The sequence below is a fragment of the Cornus florida genome, unplaced genomic scaffold (genome assembly GCF_030987335.1).
Source record: "Cornus florida cultivar Cherokee Brave unplaced genomic scaffold, ASM3098733v1 CherokeeBrave_3.0.0_Hap2_Chr10, whole genome shotgun sequence".
In the NCBI taxonomy this organism is placed as follows: Eukaryota; Viridiplantae; Streptophyta; class Magnoliopsida; order Cornales; family Cornaceae; genus Cornus; species Cornus florida.
The window spans coordinates 97,667,971-97,695,810 of record NW_026775580.1 but is presented as its reverse complement, the minus strand read 5'-3'; the positions used below and the strand labels follow the sequence as shown (position 1 = coordinate 97,695,810).

The 27,840-nt window shown below is 35.5% G+C and overlaps 2 protein-coding genes and 1 pseudogene across 4 annotated transcripts; all 3 read left to right on the top strand.

The window, feature by feature from the left end:
• The first annotated feature begins 9,505 nt into the window (after positions 1-9,505).
• On the top strand, positions 9,506-11,698 carry LOC132276171 (uncharacterized). The gene has a single exon (XM_059777486.1). The coding sequence runs from the start codon at positions 9,601-9,603 to the stop codon at positions 11,572-11,574; it is 1,974 nt and encodes a 657-aa protein (XP_059633469.1). The 5' UTR covers positions 9,506-9,600; the 3' UTR covers positions 11,575-11,698.
• Positions 11,699-12,238: 540 nt separating this feature from the next.
• Positions 12,239-19,557, top strand: LOC132278200 (ADP-ribosylation factor 1-like; annotated as a pseudogene).
• A 1,783-nt stretch (positions 19,558-21,340) lies between these two features.
• LOC132276169 (putative pentatricopeptide repeat-containing protein At5g13230, mitochondrial) lies at positions 21,341-27,173 on the top strand. Of its 3 annotated transcripts, none has more exons than XM_059777484.1 (2): positions 21,341-24,317; positions 26,813-27,173. In XM_059777484.1, exon 1 carries the CDS (start codon positions 21,738-21,740, stop codon positions 24,204-24,206), a length of 2,469 nt encoding a protein of 822 aa, XP_059633467.1. In that variant the 5' UTR covers positions 21,341-21,737; the 3' UTR covers positions 24,207-24,317; positions 26,813-27,173. The 3 variants fall into 3 exon arrangements, with proteins under 3 accessions (XP_059633467.1, XP_059633466.1, XP_059633465.1); XM_059777483.1 differs by having other exon boundaries at positions 26,380-27,173; XM_059777482.1 differs by having other exon boundaries at positions 24,870-27,173.
• Positions 27,174-27,840: the final 667 nt, after the last annotated feature.

Here is a 27,840-nt window from a genome sequence, read left to right as displayed (position 1 = left end):
ACTTAATCCAATTAAAATAACCCACGAAATTGAAATAATTAAACAAAAATAATTAACTAAAACAACCAACCAAACTAACACAAAACAAATAACAAATAATTAAACAAACAATCAAAAGACAATAATTAAAAATCATTAAATAAAACAAACAAAACAAAACAATTAACAAATAATTCAAATTCTAATTAACATAATTAAACAAATAATTAAATAAAATGCAACCAATAATAAAATAAATTTCAGGAATATCCTTTAAAAATTAAGGGTATTACACCGACCTCATGAAGGCACAGCTTTCTGTCTTAAGGAAAAGATAAAGAAAGTTACCTATTTCGACCTGCAAATCGAGGATCTCAAGGGGAAAATGGAAGATGTAATGTAGGCTATGAAAGGAAAAGGTCCTGCCGCCATAGATGACCTGGTACAAAAGGCCAACTTGCCGTTTAGCCCCGCCATTTTGAAATGTTCATTGCCTAGCAAGTTCAGAATGCCCTCGTTCGAAAGCTTTGATGGGACCAAAAATCCCCTCGATCACCTGGAAACCTTTTAAGCTCTTATATATTTGCACACCGTGCCAGATGCAATCATGTGCCGAGCTTTTCCCACTACACTTAAGGGATCGGCAAAAGTTTGGTTCAACAAGCTAAAACGAGGAACCATCAACACTTTCGAAGAACTAAGCAAATAATTTATGAGCCACTTCATTACAGGTCAGAGGTATAGGAGGCCGGCCACCTACCTGCTTACCGTGAAGCAACAGAAGGGCGAGTCGATCCGGGAATACATCACCCCATTCAACACAGAGATGTTGCAAGCAGAAGAAGTGGATGACAAGGTGGCTTTGACCGCTTTCATAGGAGGACTCCAAACCTTCAGATTCTTGTTCGCCTTATCCAAAGAACCTCCCACTAGCATGACAGAGTTGTTGATCAGAGCGCAGAAACACATAAACGCTGAAGATGCCATAAATGCGCGGAAGGAAAAGGAAGGAGATGACAAGAAGAGGTAAACCCCTCTCACCAAGGATGAAAATGATACCAGTTATAAGAGATCATTCTTCAGCCAGAGCGATAGGACATATAGTGAGGAAGACTCAGATAAGTATACCGACTAACAGTTATCTCACAGCTGGAATTAACCTTATCAAGTCATTCAAAATAAAGACTAGGGGCATCTCAGTTCATCATTTCACATATTATTTCATTTTCTAATAAAGTCACCATCACCAGTGAGATGGATGACCCTCAATTTCTACGCAATAAAATATTATGTTTTCAGTTACCTACCTATGTGGTAATATCAAGCTCAAAATAATTTATTTATCTCCTTAAAGGGACCAAGGGCCAACAACACATTCTTCCCTTATTAAAGGGACAAAAAGCCGACTATTCCTTCTACACAGAAGGGTGAGATAATGAAAGCTTTCTTCATTTACTAGATAGACGAGACGACTACCTCCCGTAATACAATGGATGATAATGAGTGTCTTGTATTAAAAGAATCCGGGCTGAATGAATCCCGTAATCAATATCCCCTTACTATAAGGGATAGTAAATAAGTATCCTGTATTACAAGGACCCGGGTTGAGCGAATCCCGTAATCCATATCCCCGTACTATAATTAAGGGATAGTAAATGAGTGTCCTGTATTATAAGGACCTGGGCTGAACGAATCCCGTAATCCATATCCCCGTACTATAAGGGATAGTAAATGAGTGTCCTGTATTACAAGGACCCAGGCTGAATGAATCCCGTAATCCATATCCCGTATAAGGAATAGTAAATGAGTGTTTTGTATTACAAGGACCCAGACTGAGTGAATCCCGTAATCCATATTCCCGTACTATAAGGGATAGTAAATGAGTGTCTTGTATTACAAGAATAAGGCTGAGTGAATCCCGTAATCAATATCCCCGTACTATAAGGGTCCTGTATTATAAGGACCCGAGCTGAATGAATCCCGTAATCAATATCCCCGTACTATAAGGGTCCTGTATTATAAAAACCCAGGCTGAATGAATCCCGTAATCAATATCCCCTTACTATAAGGTTGAATGAATCCCGCAATCACTATCCCCATACTATAAGCGGTAGTAAATAAAAATCCCTTACTAAAGGGACGAGCTGAGTAAAGCTCGTCAAATTTAATTCCCTTATTAAAGGAGTGACGACCTGAGTGAAGCTCGTACAATTTATTCCCTTACTAAGGGAAGATTACCCAAGGGTACCAAAAATAGTACCCAATAGAAGAGTATCCAAGGGTACTAAAAATAGTACCCAAGGGAAGGTCACCCAATGATATTAAAAATAGTACCCAAGGGAAGACTACTTGAGGGGAGATTACCCAAGGGAAGAGTGCCCAAAAAAACATTACCCGATGGCAGAGTACCCAAGGGAAGATTACCCAATGGAAAAGTACCCAAGGGTAGGAAAAAAAAAAAAAAAAGTTACTGTTCATGTGAACAATACTGCGAGAATAGTACTCGCGGGTACTGTTCCCAGGGCAAGGAGGGAAAAAAAAGAAAAAAAAAAAAAAGTACTGTTCCCAGGGCAAGAAGAAGAGAAAATAAATAAATAAATAATAGTTATTGTTCAATGAACAGTGCCCGGGGCAAAAAAAAAAAAAAATATTCCCAAAGCTAGACAAGCAAGCTTGGGAATAGGGGCAACTGATAGGAAAAATAAACCTAACATATCTTGACCTAACAATAGAGGCAACTAAGTGTTGACCAGATGCCAAATCTCTTCTACTTTCAAAAGATAATATTTCGTTATCAAGGATAATGATTTCCATTGGATAAATTCCATGGGATAATGGCAAATCTTATCAAGGATAAGATTTTCATGGGATAAGGATTATGATATTCCCTTATCAAGAATAAGGGAAGTGACGATAAATAGGAAGACGACTCGGGAATAAGGTACGACGAAAAAAGTATTATTAAATCCCTACCTTTTTTTTAGACATCCGGTGACTAACTTGATCGTCGGAGAGCTCTTGGCAGGCACCACACCGGTGCTATCAAGGTTCATCGATCTTCTCCTCTCTTCCTTGCAGGAAAACGGTGTCGTATCGGACCGCGTGAATTTCACCCTCAACAATACCTAATAATGCAACCCTCATATTATACTTAACAAAGCAACCCGAATTCCAAATAAATCTGTTTCACCAAACTTATTTTAGTGACAATGTTAATATACTATAAAAAAATGATTAAAAAGAAAAGAGGCACAATGAAAAAAATAAAAATACCTAACAATGCAACTCCCGGATTATACCTAACAAAGCAACCCAAATTCAAAATAAATCTGTTTTCACCAAACTTATTTTAGTGACAATGTGAATATATTATGAAAAAATGATTAAAAATAAAAGAGGCACAATGAAAAAAAATAAAAATACGTGTCCATCTCTTTGTATTGAAAAAAAAAAAAAAAAAAAAAAATTAGAACAAATTACAACCAACTCTTATTTTATCATTGACAAATAAGTTCTATTTTTTCCCCTAAAGGAATCAATAAGTTTTACTTTCGAATAGAAATTACGCCCTTGCTAAACAGAATATTGGCAATCGATTTTTTTATATGTATTTATGAAAGATTTATTTACTTAATAATATTGCATTATAAACTTAAATAATAATCAACCTAATGAAAATTCAATTCAAAAAAATATTGGACTGACTTTAAAAAAGAAAATCTATTCTATAAAAAGAATTAATAAAATACATTTTATTAATTTAAATTTTAGGGTAAATTGCACAAAACTCTATTGAACTATCACCTATTTGCACAAAATTAAGTTGAAGACGGTAAATCAATCTCTCTCATACTATATATATGTTGTATAGAGGCGTAGATTCGGTCAATTTGTAAGTGGTTCTGTTTAGAGACCAATGTTTTCATTTAAATTTTTAAAAAACAGACTCATTTTCTTTTAATTTCTAATCTCCATTATACAAACCCATTTTCATTTATATGAGAAAAAAGAAAACAAAATAACATGTGGTGCATCACTTTGTGTTGAATGATTATCTCTTTTTTCGCCGTCAAATAAGGGCCTCCATTGCAACATTATTCAATCAATATCCAATTTGATAAGTTCAGAGTTCTCAATCCTGGTATTGCAAAAAAAAATTAAATAATTAAATAATTAAATCATCAAAACTCAAAGATTACAAAAAGAGACACAACTGAGTATTTTTTTTCAAACATTGAGACACAATTAAGTACTTATCTTGTATTGTATTGCAATCTAATGAAAATCCTGAAATTAACACAATCTAAACTCAATTTGTATTGGAGTAACATTTAATAATTTTAAAATTTTCATTACAAATATTGAACATTTTGAGAAAGTAAATTTAAATCAACAATACAAATTAAGAAAAGAAAATAAAAACAAAACAAAACAAAACAAACAAACACATGATTTCTTTGTATTGAATGATTATTCTTTTTCGCCATCAATTGGGTCCCTTGCAACATAGTTTCAATCCTGGTATCGCAAAAAATAATAATAATAATAATAATAATAAATAAATCATCAAAACTCAAAAATACAAAAAGAGGCATAACTAATACTTACCTTATTGTATTGCAATCTAATAAAACTTATGAAATTAACACAATCTAAACTCAATATGTATTGGACTAACATTTAACAATTTTGATATTTTCATTACAAAGATAAACGTTTTGAGAAGAATAAATTTAAATTAACAATATAAATTGACACAAAAAAAAAAAAAAAAAATTACAGTCCATCTTTGTGTTGAATGATTACCCCACTCTTTCTTCGCCCTCCAGTAAGGAATTTGATGAATTGATAATTCTCAACCTCCTCTTTTCTTTCATCAATCTCGTTACCTTTTATATATATATCAATGTTTGCCTTAAGGAACTTTAATTCTATCTTATTAATATTTTGTGTCTTTTGGTTGTCTTCTCCAAAAGGAAGCATATTATACAATTGTAATAACCACAATTTAATTTAAAAGGCATTGATTCATATTAAAAATATTGACCATCATCATAAAAGGAAACGTTTAACAATGTAATTATTATATAGGAATAAGATAACGAAACGTTTTTAACCATATAATTTTATAAATAAGATGCCAAAGAACGTTTGTGTCCTTTAGGGTGGTCTTCACCAAAAGAAAACATAGTATAAAATTAATAGTAACCAAAATTTAATTTAAGAGCTATTATCTAATGTAAAAAATATTTGAAAATTAAAAATATTCTACTCATATTAAAAATACAATTGTTATATAAGAATAAGATGGAAGGAAACAAATTTAAAAAATGAAAATAAAAAATACATCCTTGGGGGTGGTCTTCACCAAAAGAAAACATAGTATAAAATTAATAGTAACCAAAATTTAATTTAAAAGCTAACATATAATTTTAGAAATAAGATGCCAAAGAAATGTTTGTGTAAAAGGGTGGTCTTCACCAAAAGAAAACATAGTATAAAATTAATAGTAACCAAAATTTAATTTAAAAGCTATTAGCTAATGTAAAAAATACTTAAAAAATATTTGAAAATTAAAAATATCCTACTCATACTAAAAATACAATTGTTATATAAGAATAAGATGGAAGGAAATGTATTTTAAAAAAAATTACAAAAAAAAAAAAAAAAAAAATCCTTGGGGTGGTCTTCACCAAAAGAAAACATAGTATAAAATTAATAGTAACCAAAATTTAATTTAAAAGCTAAGCTATTAACTAATATAAAAAATAGTAAAAAATGTTTAAAAATTCAAAATGTCCTGCTCATATTACAAATAGAAGTTTGTGTCCACCATTAAAGGAAACATATAAGAATACAATTATTATATAAGAATAAGATGGAAGGAAATGTAAAAAAAAAAAAAAAAAAAAAAAAAAAAAAAATTACAGTATGAATTATAAGATGAATCATTAAGTGTTGTAATTTGATATGGGTCATTAGGTGCTATAATGAGAATTTTTATTAAAAAATAAATAAAATCTAAAAATGTTAAGAAATTAACTACACTTTTATAATAGTATGTATATATATATATATATATATATATATATATATATATATATATTTGATTTGATGACACATGGTGTGTGTTTTTTATAATAATAATAATAAGTGTAAAATGCACTCAACCCTCCGAGCTATGCCCCAATTGCAAGAAGTCCCAATTGCAAGAAATCCCTTGAAGTAAGTAAAACCCCCTTGAACTAAGCCATTAACAGAAAATATAAATTACCGTTTAGCCCTTAAGTTAAATGACAAGGTTCTGAGTTATATACAACTTTAATGGCTAATGTGGCAAAATTGGATATAATGTACAAAAATACCCTCATTTAAAATTGGGTGTATGTACAAAAATACCCTCATTTTGAATCTGCCACCTCATAATAACTTGGGCATTTGTGTAATTTTATTTTAAAAAAACTAAATAAACGCCGCCACGATTTAAGCAAGCTTTTGCTACTGACGCGAAAATTTGATAGGTTTGACAACGCCGCCATATGCCCAGACCAACGTCGCCGACAACGAGAAATATGGCTAAAGGAGAGGTTGTGGAGATCAGAGTGAAACCCAGACCAAAGCTGCTATGATTTGAGCAAGCTTTTGCTAGCGACGCGAAAATTTGATGCGTTTGACAACGCCGCCATATGCCCAGACCAACGTCGCCGCCGACGGAGACGACGAGAAATATGGCTAGAAGAGAAGTTGCAAAGATCAGAGTGAAGCCCAGACCAAAGCTGCGGAGATCAGAGTGAAGCCCAGACCAAAGCTGCCACGATTTGAGCAAGCTTCTGCCAGTGAGGCGAAAAGTGGGTGATGCGTTTGACAGCACAGTCCAGGAATTTGGGGATGAGGCGGTCGAGTGGTGGTTTGGTGAATTGGAGGCGTCGCGATCCTTGGAGAAAGGGATTAACGGAGGAAAAAGGTTTTGACGATGGAGGAATAAGTGGTGGTGGTGCCTCTATTTTCTCTCTCCATCGATTTCTGTTGCCGATTATGGGTTTGGGGATAGTAGGGGTGGTGGCACCACGATGGTTATAAGGTGGGAATGGTGGTAGCAGTTACAACGATGGGATGGTGGCGCGGTGGAGGCTCGGTGGTTATCTCTTCCGTTGATTTCTGCTGCTGATTGTGGGTTTGGGGATAGTGGTGATGGTGACGTCGGTGTGGTGTGGTATGGTGGTGTCGCGATAGTACGTTGTAAAGTGGGAATGGTGGTGGCACCGCGGTGGTGTAAGGTAAGAATGCTATAAGGTCAATTTTGTCTAAACTGAATTGTTAATGAAACGTTAAGGGGGTTAAGTGTATTTGTGATAGTTGAGAGAAATTTTTTGAGAAAAGGTAAAAAAGTTTAAAGAAATTTAGTACACTTTACCTTTATAATAATGGTCTGTCAAACGTGGACCACTATGTCCATTACATTTTCTAATATGTGATCCTTAATTACAAGTGAGTTTTTAATATGGAAACAGTGTAATACAACTCCATAAAGTTTTGATATGCCAATTATTTATTCAATGATCATTTTATATATATATATATATATATATATATATATATATATATATATATTTTGGGCAGAATATTGAAGTAAATTTCTTATCATGGTTCTTTGTTTAATTGTAGCAAACAATTACGTTGCATTAAGTTTTGATTATTATGTAAAGGACAATACTCAGATCCTCATTAATGAGGATTTATAATATCCTTATCTCTTATGTGGTCCAATAAAATTAAAAATAAAATAGTCATCTTTAATTAAACAAGTCAAAAAAAAAAAAAAAATAAAGAAATAGAAAAAAAACTGGGATCCTACCTGAATAAAATTGGGTAAAGAGGGTTCAATTTTAGATTTTTTTTTTTTTTTTTTTTTTTTTCTAGGGTTCAACATCTGTCGCTTTCAGCACTCTCTCTCCGCCATTTTCTTCCTCTCATGTTTCTAGTCCTGGACATCATCATTCAATTGTCAAGAATATTTGAAGGAGGTATGATGTATTATTGGCAATTAAATGATGATGTTCAGGACTAGAAACTTGAGAGGAAGAAGATGATGGAGAGAGAGGACTGAAGGCTGGTGCCAGAAAGAGAGAACCAGATGTTGAATCCTATAAAAAATAAAAATAAAAAAATTACTGAACCCTCTTTATCCGATTTTATTCGGGTAGGATCGAGTTTATTTTCTCTTTCTTTATTTTTCTGACTTGTTTAAAAAAAGATGAGATGTTTTATTTTTATTGGACCACACAATTAGAGGTGAGGACATTGTACATCCTCATTGTCCTTATTAAAATTAAGTTGAGGTTAACATTTAGAATCAAAAAGTACTTTAGTAATAGTTTTTCAATATATATATATATAAAACACCATCATTGACTATTTGAGTAATATGTAACAAGATAAAAAGAAAAGAAACAAGGAAAAGTTTGATTCTCCCATTAATCACATATGAAACCAAATTTTACCATGAACTCTTACCAATTAAGTCCGCCTTTATGGTTTGTTTTATGCTGATGAAAATAAATATTTTTAAATTAATAATAATAATAATAATAATAATAATAATAATAATCCATTATTTTTAGTAAATATTGGTCTTATGGTGCTGGAATATTTATGTAATAGTAGTTGCAATTCTTTTATAAGGTAAATAATTTAAATTGTGAGTCTGTTTCTTTCTAATATGCGTGTATATATTTCATGTAACTAACTAAAATTATTTCTCTGAGGAAAAAATTGTCATTTATTATAGAATTTTGATTATATATTGATGCAATTGATTTTTATTTTTATTTTTATTTTTATTTTTAATTGACAAAAAACTCACATACTCATTTATTCTTATCAAAAAGTGAACCCTCACCATTTTTTTTAAAAAAATTTGAATTGTATAAAAGGGGCACTCCCTTTTGCTACTTAGGAACTTTACCATGTAAAAAAAAGAAAAGAAAAAAATCACTTTGCCATAAACTTGGTTTATAACATAATTTTATATATTTTTGAGAATTTTTTTTAATAAAATAGATACTGGAGTAGTTGTTTACGGTGCTGAGTGCTTAAGTACAATTGCTATTTAATAGCTATAAAATAAAATAATGAAAGAGAATAACTAAAAAGATTAATTAATTATGCAATCAATTTGTTGCTTTTACATTAGAAAAAATGACCATATTACTCTGAGAGAAATATTTTTATATTATGATTTAATTGGAAAAAATAAAAGTCCATAATTGTCCAAATGCATACAAAATATTACGAATGAAAAATTTAGAACACATATTTTGTCAATATAAAAAGTATAATCACGTCTTGCTAAGGAGGACTTTAGTCAAGACTAATAAAAGGCCGACACATATCATGTAGTGTGCAACGAGGGATCTAAAACGTACATTATGTAACCTCCAAGAAATTGAAAATAAAGGGACTTTTATGCAATTAACCTACTTCAAATCTTGGGCACGAAGAAAGCTCGATCCTTATATATTGAAGACTTCCTTTGTCCCCAAATCATCAGTCACCAAGTCACACAACCTCTGAACCCAAAAAATCAACGTCTCAAGAATTTTCTGAATCAAGAATCCCACAATGGCTCCAACTAACTCTTTCCTTCTCGGCCCTCCAGAGATCTACCGACCGTCGCCTTCCGCCGCCGCTGCCTCCTCGGCAACCACCACCAAGAGCGGCGACCCATTCATGGACCTTATGGTGGCCAATTTCAACAACGAATCACCCTCACGGAGCCGCCCTCCCATGGGCTACACCGAGAACATGTCAGCCACCTACCTCTCCACCGGCAACCCTTGCCTCGATTTCTTCTTCCACGTCGTCCCCGGCACTCCGGCCCACAGCCTCACCGGACGCCTACAATCTGCCTGGGACCACAACCCCTTGACGGCCCTAAAACTCGTCTGCAACTTGCGAGGGGTTCGTGGCACCGGAAAATCGGACAAGGAAGGATACTACTCGGCGGCTCTCTGGATTCACAATCACCATCCCAAAACCCTAGCCTGCAATGTCGGCTCACTCGCCGATTTTGGTTATTTCAAGGACCTGCCGGAGATTCTCTACCGCCTTCTTGAAGGGTCCGATGTTCGCCAAAAAGCCAAGGCAGAGTGGTTGAGTCGTAAAGGCGTGAAGCGACGAAACGTGCGGTCGCCGACGTATCTGAGGCACCGAGGTGGAAGAAGAGGAGTAGTATTCGATCACAACAAGAAAGTGAAACATAAAAGATCGAATAAATCAAAATCCTCGAGGGAGGCTAGGGTTTTGGCGGAGATGAAGAGGGCGGAGATTGAGCAGGAGAAGGCGAGAAATTCGAGGGAAGAGAAGAGGATCGCCATGGCCAAGAAGGTCGTCGAACGTTACAGTCGCGACCCGGATTACCGCTTCCTTTACGACCGCGTCTCTGATCTCTTCGCCGATCTTCTCAAATCCGATCTTCTGTCCTTGAATTCAGGCGAATCAAAGAAGATCAGTCTTGCCGCGAAATGGTGTCCTTCGCTCGACTCTTCATTCGATCGGAACACTCTGATCTGCGAGAGCATTGCCAGAAAAGTTTTCCCACGCGAATCGCATCCGGAATACGAAGGCATCGAAGACGCACACTATGCGTATAGGGTTCGTGATCGTCTGCGAAAGGAAATCCTGGTGCCGCTGCGCAAAGCCCTAGAGTTGCCGGAGGTTTACATCGGAGCCAACCAGTGGAATATGCTCAAATACAACCGTGTCGCCTCCGTCGCCATGAAAAACTACAAAGAGAAATTCCTTAAGCATGACAAAGATAGGTTCGAAGCGTACCTCGAGAAGGTGAAATCCGGGAAGGCGACGATTGCAGCCGGAGCTCTGTTGCCCCACGAGATCATAGAATCGCTGAACGATGGAGATGGTGGCCAAGTGGCAGAGCTGCAATGGAAGAGAATGGTGGAAGACCTTTCCAAGAAAGGAAAATTGAAGAATTGTCTGGCAATCTGTGATGTGTCAGGAAGTATGAGTGGTACTCCCATGGAAGTCTCGGTTGCACTCGGCGTGTTAGTATCAGAATTGAGCGAAGAGCCGTGGAAGGGGAAGCTCATTACATTCAGCGCCAACCCAAAGCTTCAGATGGTTGAAGGCGAAGATTTGAGATCGAAAACAAATTTTGTGAGGAGGATGGAATGGGGGATGAATACTAATTTTCAGAAGGTGTTTGATTTGATTCTGCAAGTGGCTGTGAATGGGAATTTGAGCCAAGACCAGATGATCAAGCGAGTATTTGTGTTCTCTGACATGGAGTTTGATCAGGCTTCATCTAATCCTTGGAAGACGGACTACCAGGTGATAACAAATAAGTTTACACAGAAAGGGTATGGCTTGTCGGTGCCGGAGATTGTGTTTTGGAACTTGAGGGATTCGAGGGCGACTCCAGTGCCTGCGGATCAGAAAGGGGTGGCACTTGTTAGTGGGTACTCGAAGAACTTGATGACATTGTTCTTGGAGGACAGTGGAGCTTTAAATCCTGAGGCTGTCATGGAAGCTGCCATCTCTGGTGAAGAGTATAAGAAGCTGGTTGTGCTAGATTGATCATATTCTGTACATGACTGAACAGTGAACATGTAGGAGTAAATGGTTTTTTAGTTTTTTTCTGCTTTTTAATAAAGTCTTTTTGGTGATGAATGAGAAAAATATATAAAACTTTGGTTTCAAATTTCCAATGTTCTCGGAGTTCATTCTTTTCTCTGAATGTGTGAATAATTGCAAACCGTATCTCAATTACTGATTGAATAGTACACTGCCAAAAGGACAGCACTCTGCTAATAAGAACCAAAGAAAGGATGGGCCACTGAATGATTCAACTTCTTCCTTGCAAATGGGGCGTATTCCATATGGAGGAATTTTTTCTTTTTCTTTTTCTTTTTCTTTCTGTGATCATACACTGTTATGTGGGTGAGTAAAAAACATGCACAATCTCAATAGTAATTTTCCAAATCTTTTAATCAATATCCCAGTTAATTCCTTTTATCTTTGTATTGATTACTTGCATGGATTATTTGCATTTTTCTATTTGTTCTTTGAGTTGAAGAATGGAAAACAGAGCTAAGCATCAAATTGTTCTGAGTAATTTAGGCTACTGACATACTATGTTCTTAGGGAATTCATTTCTTTTGTGATTATAGTTTTGTTGGTTTATATGAAATAGTGTAGAGAGAAGAACTTAGAGATCAGTGGACTTGGGGGAGAGCTGCACATGGTCTCAATCCTACTGTTATTGCATGATTTGGAGCTAATTTACAGAGCCTTTGGAATACATGCTCTCTTTGATGTGCCGAATTTTGATGATATGGCATTGACACCTTCATTTTGGTTAAGAGGTATATGGAAGACTTCCTTTTCCTCTGTTGTGCTTCAGCTGTTGCTTTTTGGGCTAATGCGCATTACATCATTGTTTACTGATTATTCCGTTTATCATTCTTCTGCACAAAACAAATGGACCTGGATTTCTCGTAATTGCTGTTAATCTTCTCTTCATAACTTTATTAGTGTAGAGCTTTGCCTGCCTTTCCATGAATATTTTGTCTGGAAGTTTTAAGCTCTCTTTGATTAATTCTAATTTGAGCTGATTTTGAAAACTAGATTCTACATTAGTACTGATCTAATATAAGATTTTTGATCGGTCTATCATACTTGTTAAGAAAAGGAAAAAAAAATTTCTCACCACCCAAATCGAGCATAATTTCTTTTATTCTCAGATTGATCTTACCCGACTTTCTGGAGGTTTAGACTTATCCTTGTGTGTATATTTTTTGATGCAGCAATTGGGTTGAATGTGGAAACAGTGCAATACAACAACATAAAGTTTCAAGTTTGGGATATGGGTATGCCAATTATTTACTCAATGATCTTTTTATATATTTTATACTACGTATGTTTTTGGCAGAATATTGAAGGAAATCTCATCATGGTTCTTTGATTAATGGTAGCAAACAATTACGTTGCATTGCATTGAGTTTTGATTAGTGTGTACTGGTTATTAAAATTTACTGGAAATGTTAGCTCAACTGCTGTCATTCAACCACGATTTTGATAGATATTGGTCCGGAATTGATATATGCCAGTCCTTTGGATTTGAGAAGCAGATTTAGATTTTATCCTTGTGGCAATGGATGTTAGGTTATTGATAATTATCTGGACAAGTCAACCATCCTAACTCATTGGAACTTTATTAGTCGAATAATCATATTTGAGGAATCAACCCTATCATAAATAGCATTGCTGAAAGATCAATGTTATGCCAAAGGAATGGTTTCATGTTTTGGCACTTGGTTTGGAGTTGCGATCTCATATGTGCTGAACTAATTGATTGAATGAAGAGATCAACCAGTGACGCTATTTTTGGAAAATGTGATCTCTTCTGCTACAAAAATTACTCCCCAAATTTTTTCAGAATGTTTTTTAGGTTCTGATGTTGGTTGGTGAAGGATGATCATAATCTAGGACTATGTTTTTGACTGAAAGTTTTAACTATTTTTTTTATTGTTTTCCTTGCAAGTGTCATGGACTCACATTGTTATTAAGCTCAAGAACGATAACCTTAAAATGGCTTGCACAGCTCACATTTGTTTCCATTCATTAATTATTAAATTTTTTAAATAAAAAAAAAAAACTGAAAGAATAGAAAATATGAAGTTAAAACTCAAAGCTATGGACGATGAAGCCAGTGTTTCCGAACTGAATTTTTCCGACAAGCTTCATCGACCAAATGAGGAGCATAGCTATACTCTCCGTCTCCTTCTCCTTCAACACCACAGCGGCAACCACCCACCATGGAGAATTGCGGTTCTCTTACAGATATATATATGTGTGTGTGTGTGTCTCACCATGTTACAACAATGGCGGCGATGAATCGGCGGGCCGCGGAGTTAACCTGCAAGATTCGGCACTCACTGTCGTGTATGCGAACTGAACCGTGACCAAGGAAGTGGGCGGCGGCGGAACCCATCAAGCTGTACCTTTCTTCTCTATAAGCCCATTTGTCTCGCCTCTCTCTCTATTTGTCATCTTCAACCACCACCACCATCAAATTTTCAATCAGATTCCCCACATTTACTATCACTACGCAATACAAACAGATCAAAAAATCTCAAACACGACGTTTTTAGATCTAAACTTTGAAGAATAAATTGAGAAATAGATTTTTTTTTGCAGTCGGGTCTTTCAGAAAGAGAAAGTAAAAGTGCGTCGTGGCATGATTTATGGAATGTCATGGCACGCCACATCTCATTTGAAAGATATTTCGGTGTTGAAGTCGGAAGATGTATCAGGATTCTTCTTTATTTTATTTAGATTTTGGAATTTTGGGTGCACTTTTTAGAATATTGCACGTGTTCTTCAGGGATACATCTTTAGTTGCAAGTCCGTTAAAAGCTTCCTCAGAAAGCTAGTAGTCTTTGTTGTAATGACTACCAAAAAATAAAAAAAGTCATCATGAAATCCAGTTAACGGGGCTCATTAGAAGTTTAGAATTAGAAGCAAGCCAACACAGAGACTCACCACATCAAATGTTTATCACTTAAGGTCCGTGTTTGTAGATTTTGGTTTTGGTAGAAAATTGAAATTCGAAAATATATCCATTTTATCATTTCCTTATTTATGGGTAAAGGTCTAGAGAAGTACATTTGTCTATTAACTTGTTTTTGACTCTCTCTTATCACTGATAATCAATTTCCTTCGTTAATGGGTATCAGATTGATTTCACGTTGGTGGCAGATCTTGTTCTGACCAGTTGATTGGCGTGACACGGAGTAATAGTCACTTGCAATTTATGGTCTGTCATAGGGATTTTTACATAAAAATGAGCTTAGTGGCCCATATTTACCCATACATTGAGTCAAAGCATTATAGTTTTCCTAAAATGTGTTTGACCCAAAAGCTGAGGTAGCACATGAAAAAATACTGTTTCATATTTGTGTGGTCTAAAATACCCTTTTTCTTATTTATGTGTTGCCTAAAATGCCCTTGTCCAATACATTTTAACTTTGGAGCCCTGACCGAATTCTCTCATTCGTGCACGCCTGCAAAAGGTTGACCCGAACGACGGCCACCGTCGTCTCCACTTGCTTCATGCTGTGCGGTACATCGCGTTGAACCTCGACTCACCGTACTTGATCCCCACCTTGTTGTTGTTCGTCGCCGTGAAGAGCATGTGTATGTTCAGCGACATGAAGGTGGAGGTGGTGGCGCCGGCGCCGGATGTGGTGGGGCGATTGGGCGTGATGCCCATGTACTTTTTCATGTGCAACAAATAAAATAGGGAAAAGGGTATTTTAGACCACACAAATATGAAACAGTATTTTTTCAAGTGCCACCTCAGCTCTTGGGTCAAACATATTTTAGGGAAACTATGGTGCTTTGACTCAATATATGGGTAAATATGGGCCACTAAACCCATTTTTATGTAAAAATCAATATTGATATCTTATTTTTGGTCATATATATAAAAAAATATTGTCATCTGTATTAATTGGTTTATCATTAATTATGGAGAATTTGTACTATTGATTTTCACTTTTCTTGTTGCAGTGGGAAACTGGGAATTTTCAAATGGTTTGTTTCATTAAATTTATTTTTCAGTTTGGTCAGTAGTTCTATAAAACAAAATAAAAGTCACGTCAATTTCTTGTTCTAATACTGTTTATTGATGATACAGGTGTGTAAATTAAAGAGGTCACATTGCAAGCATAGGTTGACAGCGCTCATTTGTGTATGAATATAAGTTCACCTTTTTTCTCATTCATCTCATTGGAGAGTTTCTTTGCTGCATTTCTGTTGCTTAGTTAATTATCTGTCACCTATTTGCCTTGTCCATGACGAGCAATCCTACAATTATTTTGGCAGTTGATCTGAGTCTTGAGTTCTAATGCTGTTTCGCTTCCAATTCTTCGTAAGATGCTGCTGGAATTTATTGAGATACATGAAATGAATCAGCTATATGCGTGCAATGTGACCTCTTTAATTTTATTTTTTCCTGAATAATTGTGACCTCTTTTTATGGCATATAATCCATTCACACCTCTTTAAAAAATCTCTGCATGCCTGTATACCTTATCGATGATAACAAAAGAATGTTTATTCACTGAATTGGTGTACGATCCTCCCGGTAACAGTAGTATCACCTTCCTTCAACTTTATACCAGGGGTTCGACAATGTATCTTCACCTTCTACTTTGATGGATATTTTGATAGGGATTTGTGAGTAGCCTACCATCCTAATCCTGAACTTGTGGGAAAAAAGTTCAGTTTATATAATTGTTCCATTTTCTGCTGTGAAGCATATAATGGATGGTTTTTATAAAATTATTTTCGTCGTCATGTACGTTAATTTGAGCCTCATAGACTCGTGTAATTCTCCTCAGGTCTTTCTAAATAGTAATACCAATAGCCTTGCTGGCCTTTTTTCACACAAATTCTATATCTTCCTTTAGAAGATGATGCCTTCTTTTGATCTGAAATGTTTACTACTTAATGGTGGAGTTCATGATCTTTGTTGCACATGGGATGCAATTAGAAATAATGCCTAATATACCAAAATGTGAGAATAATGCAGCCCAACTAGGAAGTATGGAACATTATAGAATGCTGAGAATTAAAAATGGTATAATAACATGTGAGGATTACTTGGAGCTTTATATATTATTTCTGTTGAGGCTGAAATTCGCGCAGTCCGATACGATATCCTTTTCCAGCAAGGAAGAGAGGACAAGATCGATGAACCTTGACAGCACCGGTGTGGTGCTTGCCAAGAGCTCGTGGTACTTGCCAAGAGCTCTCCGACGATCAAATTAGTCACGGAGGTCTAAAAAGAAGGCAGGGATCAATAATAGTTTTTGATATCGATGGTTGACCTTATCTTCCGCTTGTGTGAAATCATAGGAGATTTATTACCAAATTTGTCGGGATATGATTTAATTCTTTTGACCCCCTCTAGTTATAGTAGGATTATTCTTACTTGTTGAACCACGTCAAATTTGATTTCTTATCGAGACAGTAGGGTAGGTTTATATTTTTCCCTATCAATTTCTTTTGCTAATTTTTTTTATTTAAAATGTGATTGAATGAAGTAAATTTTTTAAAATGGATAGAACGAATTAGTCTTGCGGTAATAAAAATAGTTGAAGTACTAAGACAACTGGATTTAAATTTGCAAATAAATGAGGTTTATCTCAACTCTAAGCCTTTGTTTGGTAGGAGGGAAGGAAGAGTATTTTTTTATTTTTGATTTTTTTTGGGTGGTGGGAAGATGAAGCAAGTTTCTGTTGTTTGGTATAAGAGAGAGGAAGATGAAAGGGAAGGAAGGATGGATAAGGCTTTCCTTCCAGCTTCATTTTTCAACCATCTAAATGTGAAGTGACATTATTGCCCTTCTCTAAAACTTGCGCTTGTGTATTGGCGTAAAATTTCAAAACCTCCTGTTTCTTCCCTCTCCCCAGACAATGGAACATGTCACGTCCTTCCCTTTACTTCTATCCTCATCTCATTCTTTGTGTCAAATGGATCATAAATACCTGAAAACGTCATGCAATAAAATAGAATGAAGGATGAGATAATTTTCGTGATTTATTTCAATGATAATGATAAAATTGAAGGAGAACTGGATGTGTGCAAAAGTTGTAATGCATATAGGAAAAAGTAGATTTGACCGCTATGAGTTGTAGATCATTTTTGCTTTCTGGAGGTTGTTCTTTCGTTGAGATGTTAAATGCCAGTGACGGACCTAGGTAGAAGCTGAGTGGACCCGATGATTTGGAAATCCTCTTTGGAAATTTTTAATTGTTCTAAAGGGCTTCTTTGGAATTCAATAATATCCCCTTCCTCTAAACAAGAAAAACTAATAAATAAATAAATAAAATCGAGTCCATGATTTGGTTCTTTTGGTTGCCTTAGGCCATATTGGAGATGTTATTTTCCAAATACTCAATCCATAATCTACGTTGTTGATTCAAGTGATACTGATAGGCTGGTGATTGCCAAAGAGGAGTTTCATGCAATTTCGGAGGTACAATTGAATGCTGGTTTATGCATGTGATAATTTCTTAAGAAGATCGCTGGTCTAATGGGGGTTCTTATTTTTCTATTTTATTTATTTTCTTACCATGTGTAGTTGAAATTTGTTTTACAGATGTCAATTTCAGTATATATATAAACTCATACTATATATATAATCATAAGTAATTTAATGTTAAATAATTTAAATATGAGTTGTGAGCAACTAAATTTTTTATGATTGTTTAGATTATGAGAACAATTACTTTGGAAGCAGTAAAATTCTATATCTGGATTAGAGGCCAGTAATTCTGTACCTGGACACTTTTGGCTGCTTAAAATTTCCTCCTGTCATGTTTTTTGAAAATATATTTGGTTCATTTTAACATATTTTGTAGGCTGTCTGTTCTGTTTCCATTTTCCCTTCTCCTTTTCTATTAAACAATGGAATTACATCTAGGGCTGCAATTGAACCGAGCTGTTCATGAACAACTTGGGCTCAGCTCGGACTCATTTGTTAAGCGAACAAGCCGAGCTCGAGCTCGATTTCTAGACTCGTTTAGTAAACAAACCGATCCTGAGCAACATTGGGCTCGGCTCGTTTAGGCTCGTCAATATAAACTTGTGTAGGCTCGTATATGTTTCTGAATATAGGCTCGTATTGGGTTAATGAACAAGTTCATAGACATAGGCTTGTATAGGTTTTTGAATATAGGCTTGTGTAGGCTCGTATAAGTTCATAAACAAGTCAAAACGATATTGAACAGGAGCTCAAATCGAGCCCGAAAACTTTTGTTATTAAATGAACTGAGCCCAAGCTTTTCAAAATAGTGCCGAGCCGAGCCCGAGTTCAACTTTCTGAGCTCGTCACGATACCAAGCTGAGCCCACAAAACGAACGAGCCAAGCCTCGACTCAGTTCATTTGCAGACCTAGGTACATCTACTGCCCACCCTGCCTGGATTTAACGCTTCTAATTATCTTGCCCGTCCATGATATTTCATAATGTGAACTCAATTTTTTTGTGCCTTTTTGTCAGGAGTAAGAGTTGAAAGGTGCCGTTGTCCTCATTTTTCCAAACAAACAGGTTTGTATACCACCTGTTGATTATTCTCTGATATATTTGGAGTTGGAGGAATTAATACATTATATTGTTCCAACAACATTTAATGTTAGCCTATTGTCAGAGCAGCTTTGGCTGCTTTGAAAGCAATGTGCAACTTTTTAATGCTTTGGATGCTTATAGAATATAGATTGATCTGCAAGCAGCAAAACCTTCTGCAATGCAGCACTCGGTTGTCCTAATTTTTTTTTTCTTCTTAAAGTCATAAAGAAAATTGATTCCTTTCTCATTTTGGGGTCATGTACATGTCCTTTCGTTTTTGTTCTACAGGATCTTCCTGGTGCACTTGATGATGCTGCAATGACCGAGGCCTTAGAGTTGCACAAAATTAAAAACCGCCAGTGGGCCATTTTCAAAACTTCTGCCATAAAAGGAGAAGGCCTTTTTGAGGGCTTGGATTGGTGAGACCAGTTCTGTAATGATGTATATGTCAGTGTTGTGCTGCTATATATATAGGCCATAATTTTAGCATATCCATATACCTGTTGCTTCATGCTAGTTTTATATTCTTTTAGACACTTGTTATCATAGCTATTCAGCAGCAGCATCACAGTTTAATTTGCTTTCCATATATTAAGTTTTGTTATGGTGTGTCAATTTAATTTTATGACATTGAGGCCTTTAGGGAAGTGATTTTACCATATTACTTGGCCTGCTAAAGTTTATTATTTTTACTAGAGATTATAGATATATATATATTTTTTTTCAGGCTTGGTTTGTCATTCAATTCAAGGGATGTAGAAGCACACCTTAAAGGCTAATGCCCAAAAATGAGCAAGCTAAAGCTGTCAGCATATGTTCATTGAAATTGTGTTTCCTTGGTAGACTGAATGATCCATATTAGGTGCTGATGGACTCGGATAGTTCGCATATTACCCTGTCGTCTCTATCATGGAATATATATATATATATATATATATATATATTTTTTTTATTATTATTACTATTATTTTTTATGTGTGTGTGTGGAGATAAATAAGACATTTGTCTGGGATTATTGTACCAGTAGTGCAGATTGAAAATCATGATGTGAAATATGCTATTTCTTAGGTGTGAAATATGCTCGTGTGGTGATATGAAGTTCTTTTTCCCCGATTTTTATTTTTTCTTCCTTCTATTTTCCTTCCTTTTTAATGCAACGTCTTTTTATTATAATTTTTGCTTGGTGATCCTCTGCAATTGATTATATTTTCGATTTCTGTATGCAATTCTTTATTCAAAATTGACACCGAATTTGTAGGACACTTTCCCGTCATTTGTTTCTAAAAATAAAAAATAAAAGATCTGTAGGTGTTGGGGAAAATATTTGTAGCAATTTTCTGCTAGTGGTATGTGTGTTTTTTATAGTTTGTTGCTTTAATTCTTTGTATTTCTTTGATGGGATAACTTACTTCGCAATAAGTTAAGCCTGATTCTTTTACGTGCTTTGTGTGCAACAATAATTGGTTTTCAAGCATTCTCTTATTTTCTACATTTGCTTTGGAAATTAAATAAGAATTTACAATAAAAAAAATTTAAAAAAAAAATAGTCCAGGATGGTTGCTGATATATACCACTTTGTGTCAACTGTGTGAATAAGGGGAAAAAAACCATATGTGCTACCGAAAAACTACTTTGCAGTTGTGAAAATGATAGTAGTTATTATTGCATTTGCACCCTAGGATGTGTGTTAATCTTGTTGTCTTTTTTTTTTTTTTGCCATAGATTTTTATCCTCCTGTCTAATTACTTGGTGCTTAAAATGTTGTTTAGTTGTGCTAAAAGTTGAATTGAATTGGTATTATCTAAATTATTTTTTTCCCAAGCATTATTAATCTAAATTAATTTAGATTTTTATCAAGTCATTTGATTTTAATAAACTCAACCCAAGCTTATGTTTCTACCTAGATGGATTGATTGCTCAACAATCTAAACTGGGTTATTTTACGAGGAGTTAGACCGATACATTTGGCCAAGAGAGTTCATATATTCAAATGAGTTAACAAATCAACGAACCATTACCTCTTTACAATAGAGCTCTGATATTTAAGAGCAAAGCCACATTACCAGTGCGCGGTATGGCCCAGAGGCGGACCCCATCAAAAATTTAGCTTGGGGGTAAGGTGGGCCCCACTTATAGGGATGAGATGGGCCCACTTACATGAATTTTTTTCTCCGTCTTTTGAACGGGTCCCACAAATAAAAACCTAAATGAAGGTCAAATCTTTATCACTGATACTATTGAATTGGGTGCGTCACATTTATAGAGAGCCAGCTGCCGTGCCGATTTCTCCAACCTTTGAGTCGTTCCAAAAAGTCGGCCTCATTTTTGTTTTTTGTTCTTTGTTTTATCAAGACCTCATTTTGTATGATCGCAGTGACTCAAAGCCTATGTGATGGAGGAGTCATTAGACTGACAACTAAAAGATGTGGATTTTGTATTCATTTTTGCAGCAGTTCAAGAGAAGATGAGCTCCAAAAGGGCAATAAGCTCTTTCAATTTTACCCATTTACACATGTTTGAGAAAATTTTACGCAACATTCATAGTCATAGGCCATCGTTTTCTCAACTATACTCTCTTTGGGCAAAAGTATCAAAAGAATCGCATGATTAGATATCTTTGTTGTAGAACATTGCCAACCCATTGTAAAGGCAGGGGTTGGGTTCGCTTCCCACAATGTGGGTTCTCATCCCAAGCTGCCCAACTCACCCAAGACCACATGAGCTTTACAGAGTTCGATTCTCATGCGTACGCCAGTTTGCTCCAAAGTTGTGTCATAAACTGCAATCCCACCACAGGAAAGGGCCTTCATTGTGATATTCTGAAGAGAGGTGGTTGCTTGGATTTATTTGCGTGGAATGTTCTACTCAACCTGTATGTCAAATCGGATATCTTGTTCGATGCACTGAAGTTGTTCGATGAAATGGGTGAGAGAAACACCATTTCGTTTGTTACGTTGATTCAAGGATGCACGCAATCTCTTCGATTTATTGAGGCCATTGAATTATTTGTGAGATTACATAGAGAAGGTCATGAGCTTAACCCATTTGTTTTTACTACAATTTTGAAATTGCTTGTGAATATGGAGTGGGCAGAGTTAGTTACGAGCATTCACGCATGCATTTATAAACTCGGTCATGACTCCAATGCTTTTGTTGGGACTGCCCTTATTGATGCCTATGCTGTTTGTGGTCTTGTTGATATTGCTAGGGAAGTATTTGATGGAATTATTCATAAGGACATGGTTTCTTGGACTGGGATGGTATCTTGCTGTGCTGAAAATGATTTCTTTGAAGCTGCTGTAGAACTCTTTGCTCAAATGAGGATGGTGGGGTTAAAGCCGAACAATTTTACATTTTCAAGTGTTATTAAGGCTTGTCTTGGCCTAGAGGCCTTTGACATAGGAAAGAGCATTCATGGATGTGCTCTAAAAATGCGTTATGAGATGGATCCTTATGTAAGTGCTGCTCTGCTCGATATGTACACCAAGTGTGGAGACATCGAGGATGCTCGGCGAGTATTTGAAGAGATTCCCAAAAATAATGTGATTCATTGGAGTTTCATGATTGCAAGATATTCTCAGAGTAACCGGAGCAAAGAGGCCGTGGAACTATTTTGTAGGATGAGGCAATCTTTAGTTATTCCTAATCAGTTTACTTTTGCTAGTGTTCTGCAAGCATGCGCAACTATGGAGGGTTTAGATTTGGGGAAGCAGATCCATTGTAACATACTGAAAATTGGTCTTGATTCAGATGTATTTGTTTCAAATGCCCTCATGGATGTCTATGCCAAATGTGGAAGGATGGAGAATTCGGTGGAGCTATTTATGGGGTCGGTGTGTAAAAATGATGTTACTTGGAACACAATAATTGTTGGTTATGTGCAGTTAGGAGATGGGGAAAAAGCATTGAATCTGTTTTTGAATATGCTTGAAGACCGAGTGCAGGCAACCGAAGTGACCTACTCTAGTGTTCTTCGTGCTTGTGCTAGCTTAGCAGCCTTGGAGTCGGGTACTCAAATTCATTCCTTGACTATTAAAACCACTTATGACAAAGATGCAGCGGTTTGTAATGGTTTGATAGACATGTATGCCAAGTGTGGGAGCATTAAGGATGCTCGTTTAGTATTTGACATGATGAGCAAGTGGGATGTAGTTTCATGGAATGCTATGATATCAGGGTACTCTATGCATGGTTTGAGTGATGAGGCTCTGAGAATGTTTGATAGGATGCAGAAAATGGAGATTAAACCAAACGAGCTGACTTTTGTTGGTGTCCTTTCAGCGTGCAGCAACACAGGATTGTTAGATAGAGGGCAGGCTTACTTTACTTCAATGGTAAGTGATTATGCCATTGAACCTTGTATAGAGCACTATACTTGTATGGTAGGACTTTTAGGGCGATTAGGCCATCTTAAAAAGGCTGCCAAGCTGATTGAGGAAATTCCATTTGAGCCTAGTGTCATGGTTTGGCGTTCTTTGCTTGGGGCTTGCATCATTCATAATGACATTGAGCTTGCGAGGACTTCTGCCCAGCATGTGCTTGAGATGGAACCCCATGATGAGGCAGCCTATGTGTTACTGTCAAACATATATGCTACGGCAAAAAGATGGGGTAATGTAGCTTATGTTAGGAAAAGCATGAAGAAAAAAGGAGTAAAGAAGGAACCAGGACTAAGTTGGATTGAGAACCAGGGGACAGTTCATTATTTCACTGTGGGGGATGTTTCACACCCTGACATTAAATTAATTTATGGGATGCTAGAGTGGTTCAACATGAAAAGCAGGAAGGCAGGCTATGTTCCTAACTGTGATGTTATTTTACTTGATGTGGAGGATGACGACAAGGAACGACTCTTATGGGTGCACAGTGAGAGATTAGCTCTAGCTTTTGGTCTTGTTAGGACACCATCTGGAAGCCCCATTCGTATCATAAAAAACCTTCGTATATGCCGTGACTGTCACTCTGCAATTAAGTTTATATCAAAACTTGTGCAGCGAGAAATTGTTATCAGAGATATAAACCGATTTCATCACTTTAAGGATGGGATTTGCTCGTGTGGTGATTACTGGTGATGTGCCTTGACAACTCAACCATTTCAGAATGGCTGAATTTGTCCATCCCTATGAGAAATCAAAAGTCACTGAGATTCATTTTTTGGAGGTTGGACTCTTGCTTTCATCTGGGTAAGTAACCAAAACCATATTTTGTTCTCTCTCTTCATGTCCAAGTCTTTATATATCCTAGTATGAAAGTTGACATGTTTTCATATTATCATAAACAGAGTACTGTAAGTCTCAACCTCTATATAAGGAACAACTTCCAGTAAACAATAAATTGTGTACACTGCTTGGAGTGAAAATGTAATCGAGATATAGAGATGACACCTATTATGAAACCAGTAGCATATTGAAGGATGCTATAGATATTTCCTAGTAAATGTAAGATGAAGTCACAAATAATAACTAGCCCAACATCACAAACTGTGTAATCACTTTCTTATAGTATAATCATATATGATTCTGATCATTTGCCTCTTTCAATCAGTCCGTGTATAGTATAATGATATAATCTCATTCTACATGAGCAAACCCACTGCACATCACTCGCGCTAATAGTAATGCCTTGGAATCAATTATTAAAAATTGGTAATATACTGTAAAATATATTGGAAAACATACTGTATTCTCTATTTACAGTGCATTTTGATTAGGGTAATTTTTTTTTTTTTTTTGTAGGTTTGGTACCAAAAAAAAACATATTGTAAAGAAAAGTTAAATGGCCTTGATAAAAAGCAGCTTCCGGCTTTCTGAAGTCAACGTGAAATTAGTGTATATGGGAGAATGGAGATGGGAAAAATCCATCATGATTGTTCTAACCCATTATTGGAGTAAATTTTTGTTTGCATGCCATGAGAAAGAGGAGGAGAAGGGAGGGCAATTAGAAGTGGCAAATTTATGTAGCAGATTTTAGAACTCAATTCGTCTAGATCATGATGCTGCTTCATCTTCATCTTTTTCGGTTATAGGTTTGTTCTTTCATTGAGTGGTGTCTCTAACCTTGCATTTATAGTTTTTAACAGTTCCATGTTTCAAAAAATTTATCTCAATTCGTCTAGATCTGTAAGGTTAATCCCATGATATAAATATGTAAATAAATAAAGTATAAAAACTAATGTTTATCTCAAATAATATACCCTTAATATACCCATGTGCTGGATCAAAATCATTTATATGTTACCTTGAGGAGCAGGTAAGCTGCAAGACAACCCAAATCAGAATCACTATATAAGATTGCAGACTTGATTTACTAATAGGGATATGAATTGTTCAAATTAAAATAAATATTAGTGGGTTAACCTTCCAATTCCAGAAATTTTCATTGGATGGTGAAAAGATTCTGAGAATATCATGAATAAATGTGATAAAACTTATAATCTTGTCAAAGGGTTCAGACTTTGCATAATTTGTTCTGCTATGAGACCCATCTGATGGATCTTATTTGTCACGTGATGATGACACGGTGACCATTTGCTGCATGGGACCTATGGTAGTACAGCTAGTAAAGCAAGCCCTTAGTCACATTGGTAGATTATGCAAGAATTTGAACATTGTACTGATGTTAGCAAGTGCACAATGAGTACTCTCCAGCACTTCGTTCCCTTTTTTACCTTGGTGATATTATATGCTGGAATTAAGCATAACCTAGCCCTTCATCATACTGGTAAAATATGTTTTAACTTTGTACTGATCCAAGCACTCTTTTCAGCATTTTTTTAAAATTTTGGTACCTTAGTAAATATTTTATCTGAACATTTAAGGGTTCAGAGAGACCTATATATTTGCACACCTCTGTTGAAAAAATTGTTAAGGAATCAAATAGAGATGGTGACAGTTGAATAGAATGTCTGTATTGATGAATAATCTACTTTGAACGAAAACATTGCTTATGCAAAATAGTTTCTTCGTTTATGGATTTGTTCTTTTATATTGAGGTTAAGGTTCTGAATTCTGATAAACATGGAAGTCCATACTTTGGCTTATGGATTTGTTCTTTTATATTGAGGTTAAGGTTCTGAATTCTGATAAACATGGAAGTCCATACTTTGGCTTATATTTTGACTTCTTCACATGAATACGAAGTATATGACTTAAATATTCAACTAAAATATCCTTACTGTGTGGTAAATTGTGTTCCTAGCTTTGTTTATTATTTATGTATTTTTTTGAATGATGCTGCGAGATCCAGAGTCATGACAGGAAGTCATTTAACATTAATTTGTACACGACATGACACGCCTAGAAAGAGTTTATTCATCCAGATGCTGGGGAGCTATATGTAAGAATTTTAAATGTTTAATATATCATCACACAGGTAAACTGAGTTTGTGAAATTTTTATCGTGTTATATAAATTTGCAGCCATACATTTACCGATAATAACTACTAGGTCAACATATCATTATTAATATTTATAAAAACTTTCATTTTTTTTTTTTTTTTACTGATTATTTTTTTGTTTTATCTGAAGGAAACCTGACTAGTCGAGTCAGTTTTGTTGATGAATACGTGAAAGTTGTATTTTGCTTTGAATAGGTTGATGTATGTACATGGTTGTAAGATAAAATTAATATGATATTGTCTCGTTACAATTTTTTATAATTGCATGGAAGCTGGCTACAGGCAGTTTCCGATGATGCTACCTCAGACTACCGATTATCATATAATTCGAGATGTCGTCGGTGATAACCGATAAGTCAAGCTACATGTGTGGGCTCCTTGTGGGCATAACACCCACTTCATCAGGTTAATTCATGAGAGCAGCAGCTCATAGAAGGATTGACGGACACAAAAAAGGGAGTCTTGCAAAAGAAATGGAAAGAGTTAAATAATTGGAAGAGAAGATCGAGCCAAGGATGGAGGGTGACTTTTTGATAAAGGAGAGGATGCTTACTTTATTTTTGTTATTTCACATTGTTTTCTTTTTTGAATTAAAAATACTTTAATATTTATTTATTTTATATATTACTGTAGTTTTTGTCTACCTTGTCTCCTCCCTTTCAGACTTCGTTGGCTGAAACATTTGGCTTCCAAGTTTAATTATTATTTCATTGATATAGAGCATCTTCCGGCATGAAGTGGATGCTGTCCGCATGTTATGAATCTGAACCTTTTGAGTAGGGTCTGTTAAATGAAAATGAAAACATTAGGAAAGAGAATAATAAAATCATAGAAGAGCAGGGTTGAAAAGATAACTTGGATTTGAGATCTTGCTGAGGAACAGACGTACACAGGGATGACCTACACAGGAGGCTTCCGTCCTAGAAATATTCTAAAGTGCAACACCCTCATTTCCTTTCAGTAGAACAAGGTTGGGGGCGCAAGGGTAGTGTTTTTGGAGCGCAAATATCACTTACCCATTCCAAAAGTCACTGGCAAATTGAAGATAAATGAATTAACTTTAACGTCTCAGTCTCACTTCTAAATGAAGGCTGGTCTAGAGAAGAGATCATTTTACTTTTAACAACAATAGGAACTAGAGAAAGAGAGGAAATTGTTCACAAGCTTTCTTAATCAAATATAGCTTTTGGAAATTTGTATTCAGTGTATCTAAACAATATTTAAATCCTATACTTCAATAATTAATTCATGATTCCCACCACAGTACTATTACGAAAGCCAACCGAAGTATATATTGATTCAAGGGAAAG

Excerpts from the sequence above, each read along its gene's own strand:
- LOC132276171 (XM_059777486.1), top strand. The coding sequence starts at position 9,601 with ATGGCTCCAACTAACTCTTTCCTTCTCGGCCCTCCAGAGATCTACCGA.
- LOC132276169 (XM_059777484.1), top strand. The coding sequence starts at position 21,738 with ATGATTAGATATCTTTGTTGTAGAACATTGCCAACCCATTGTAAAGGC.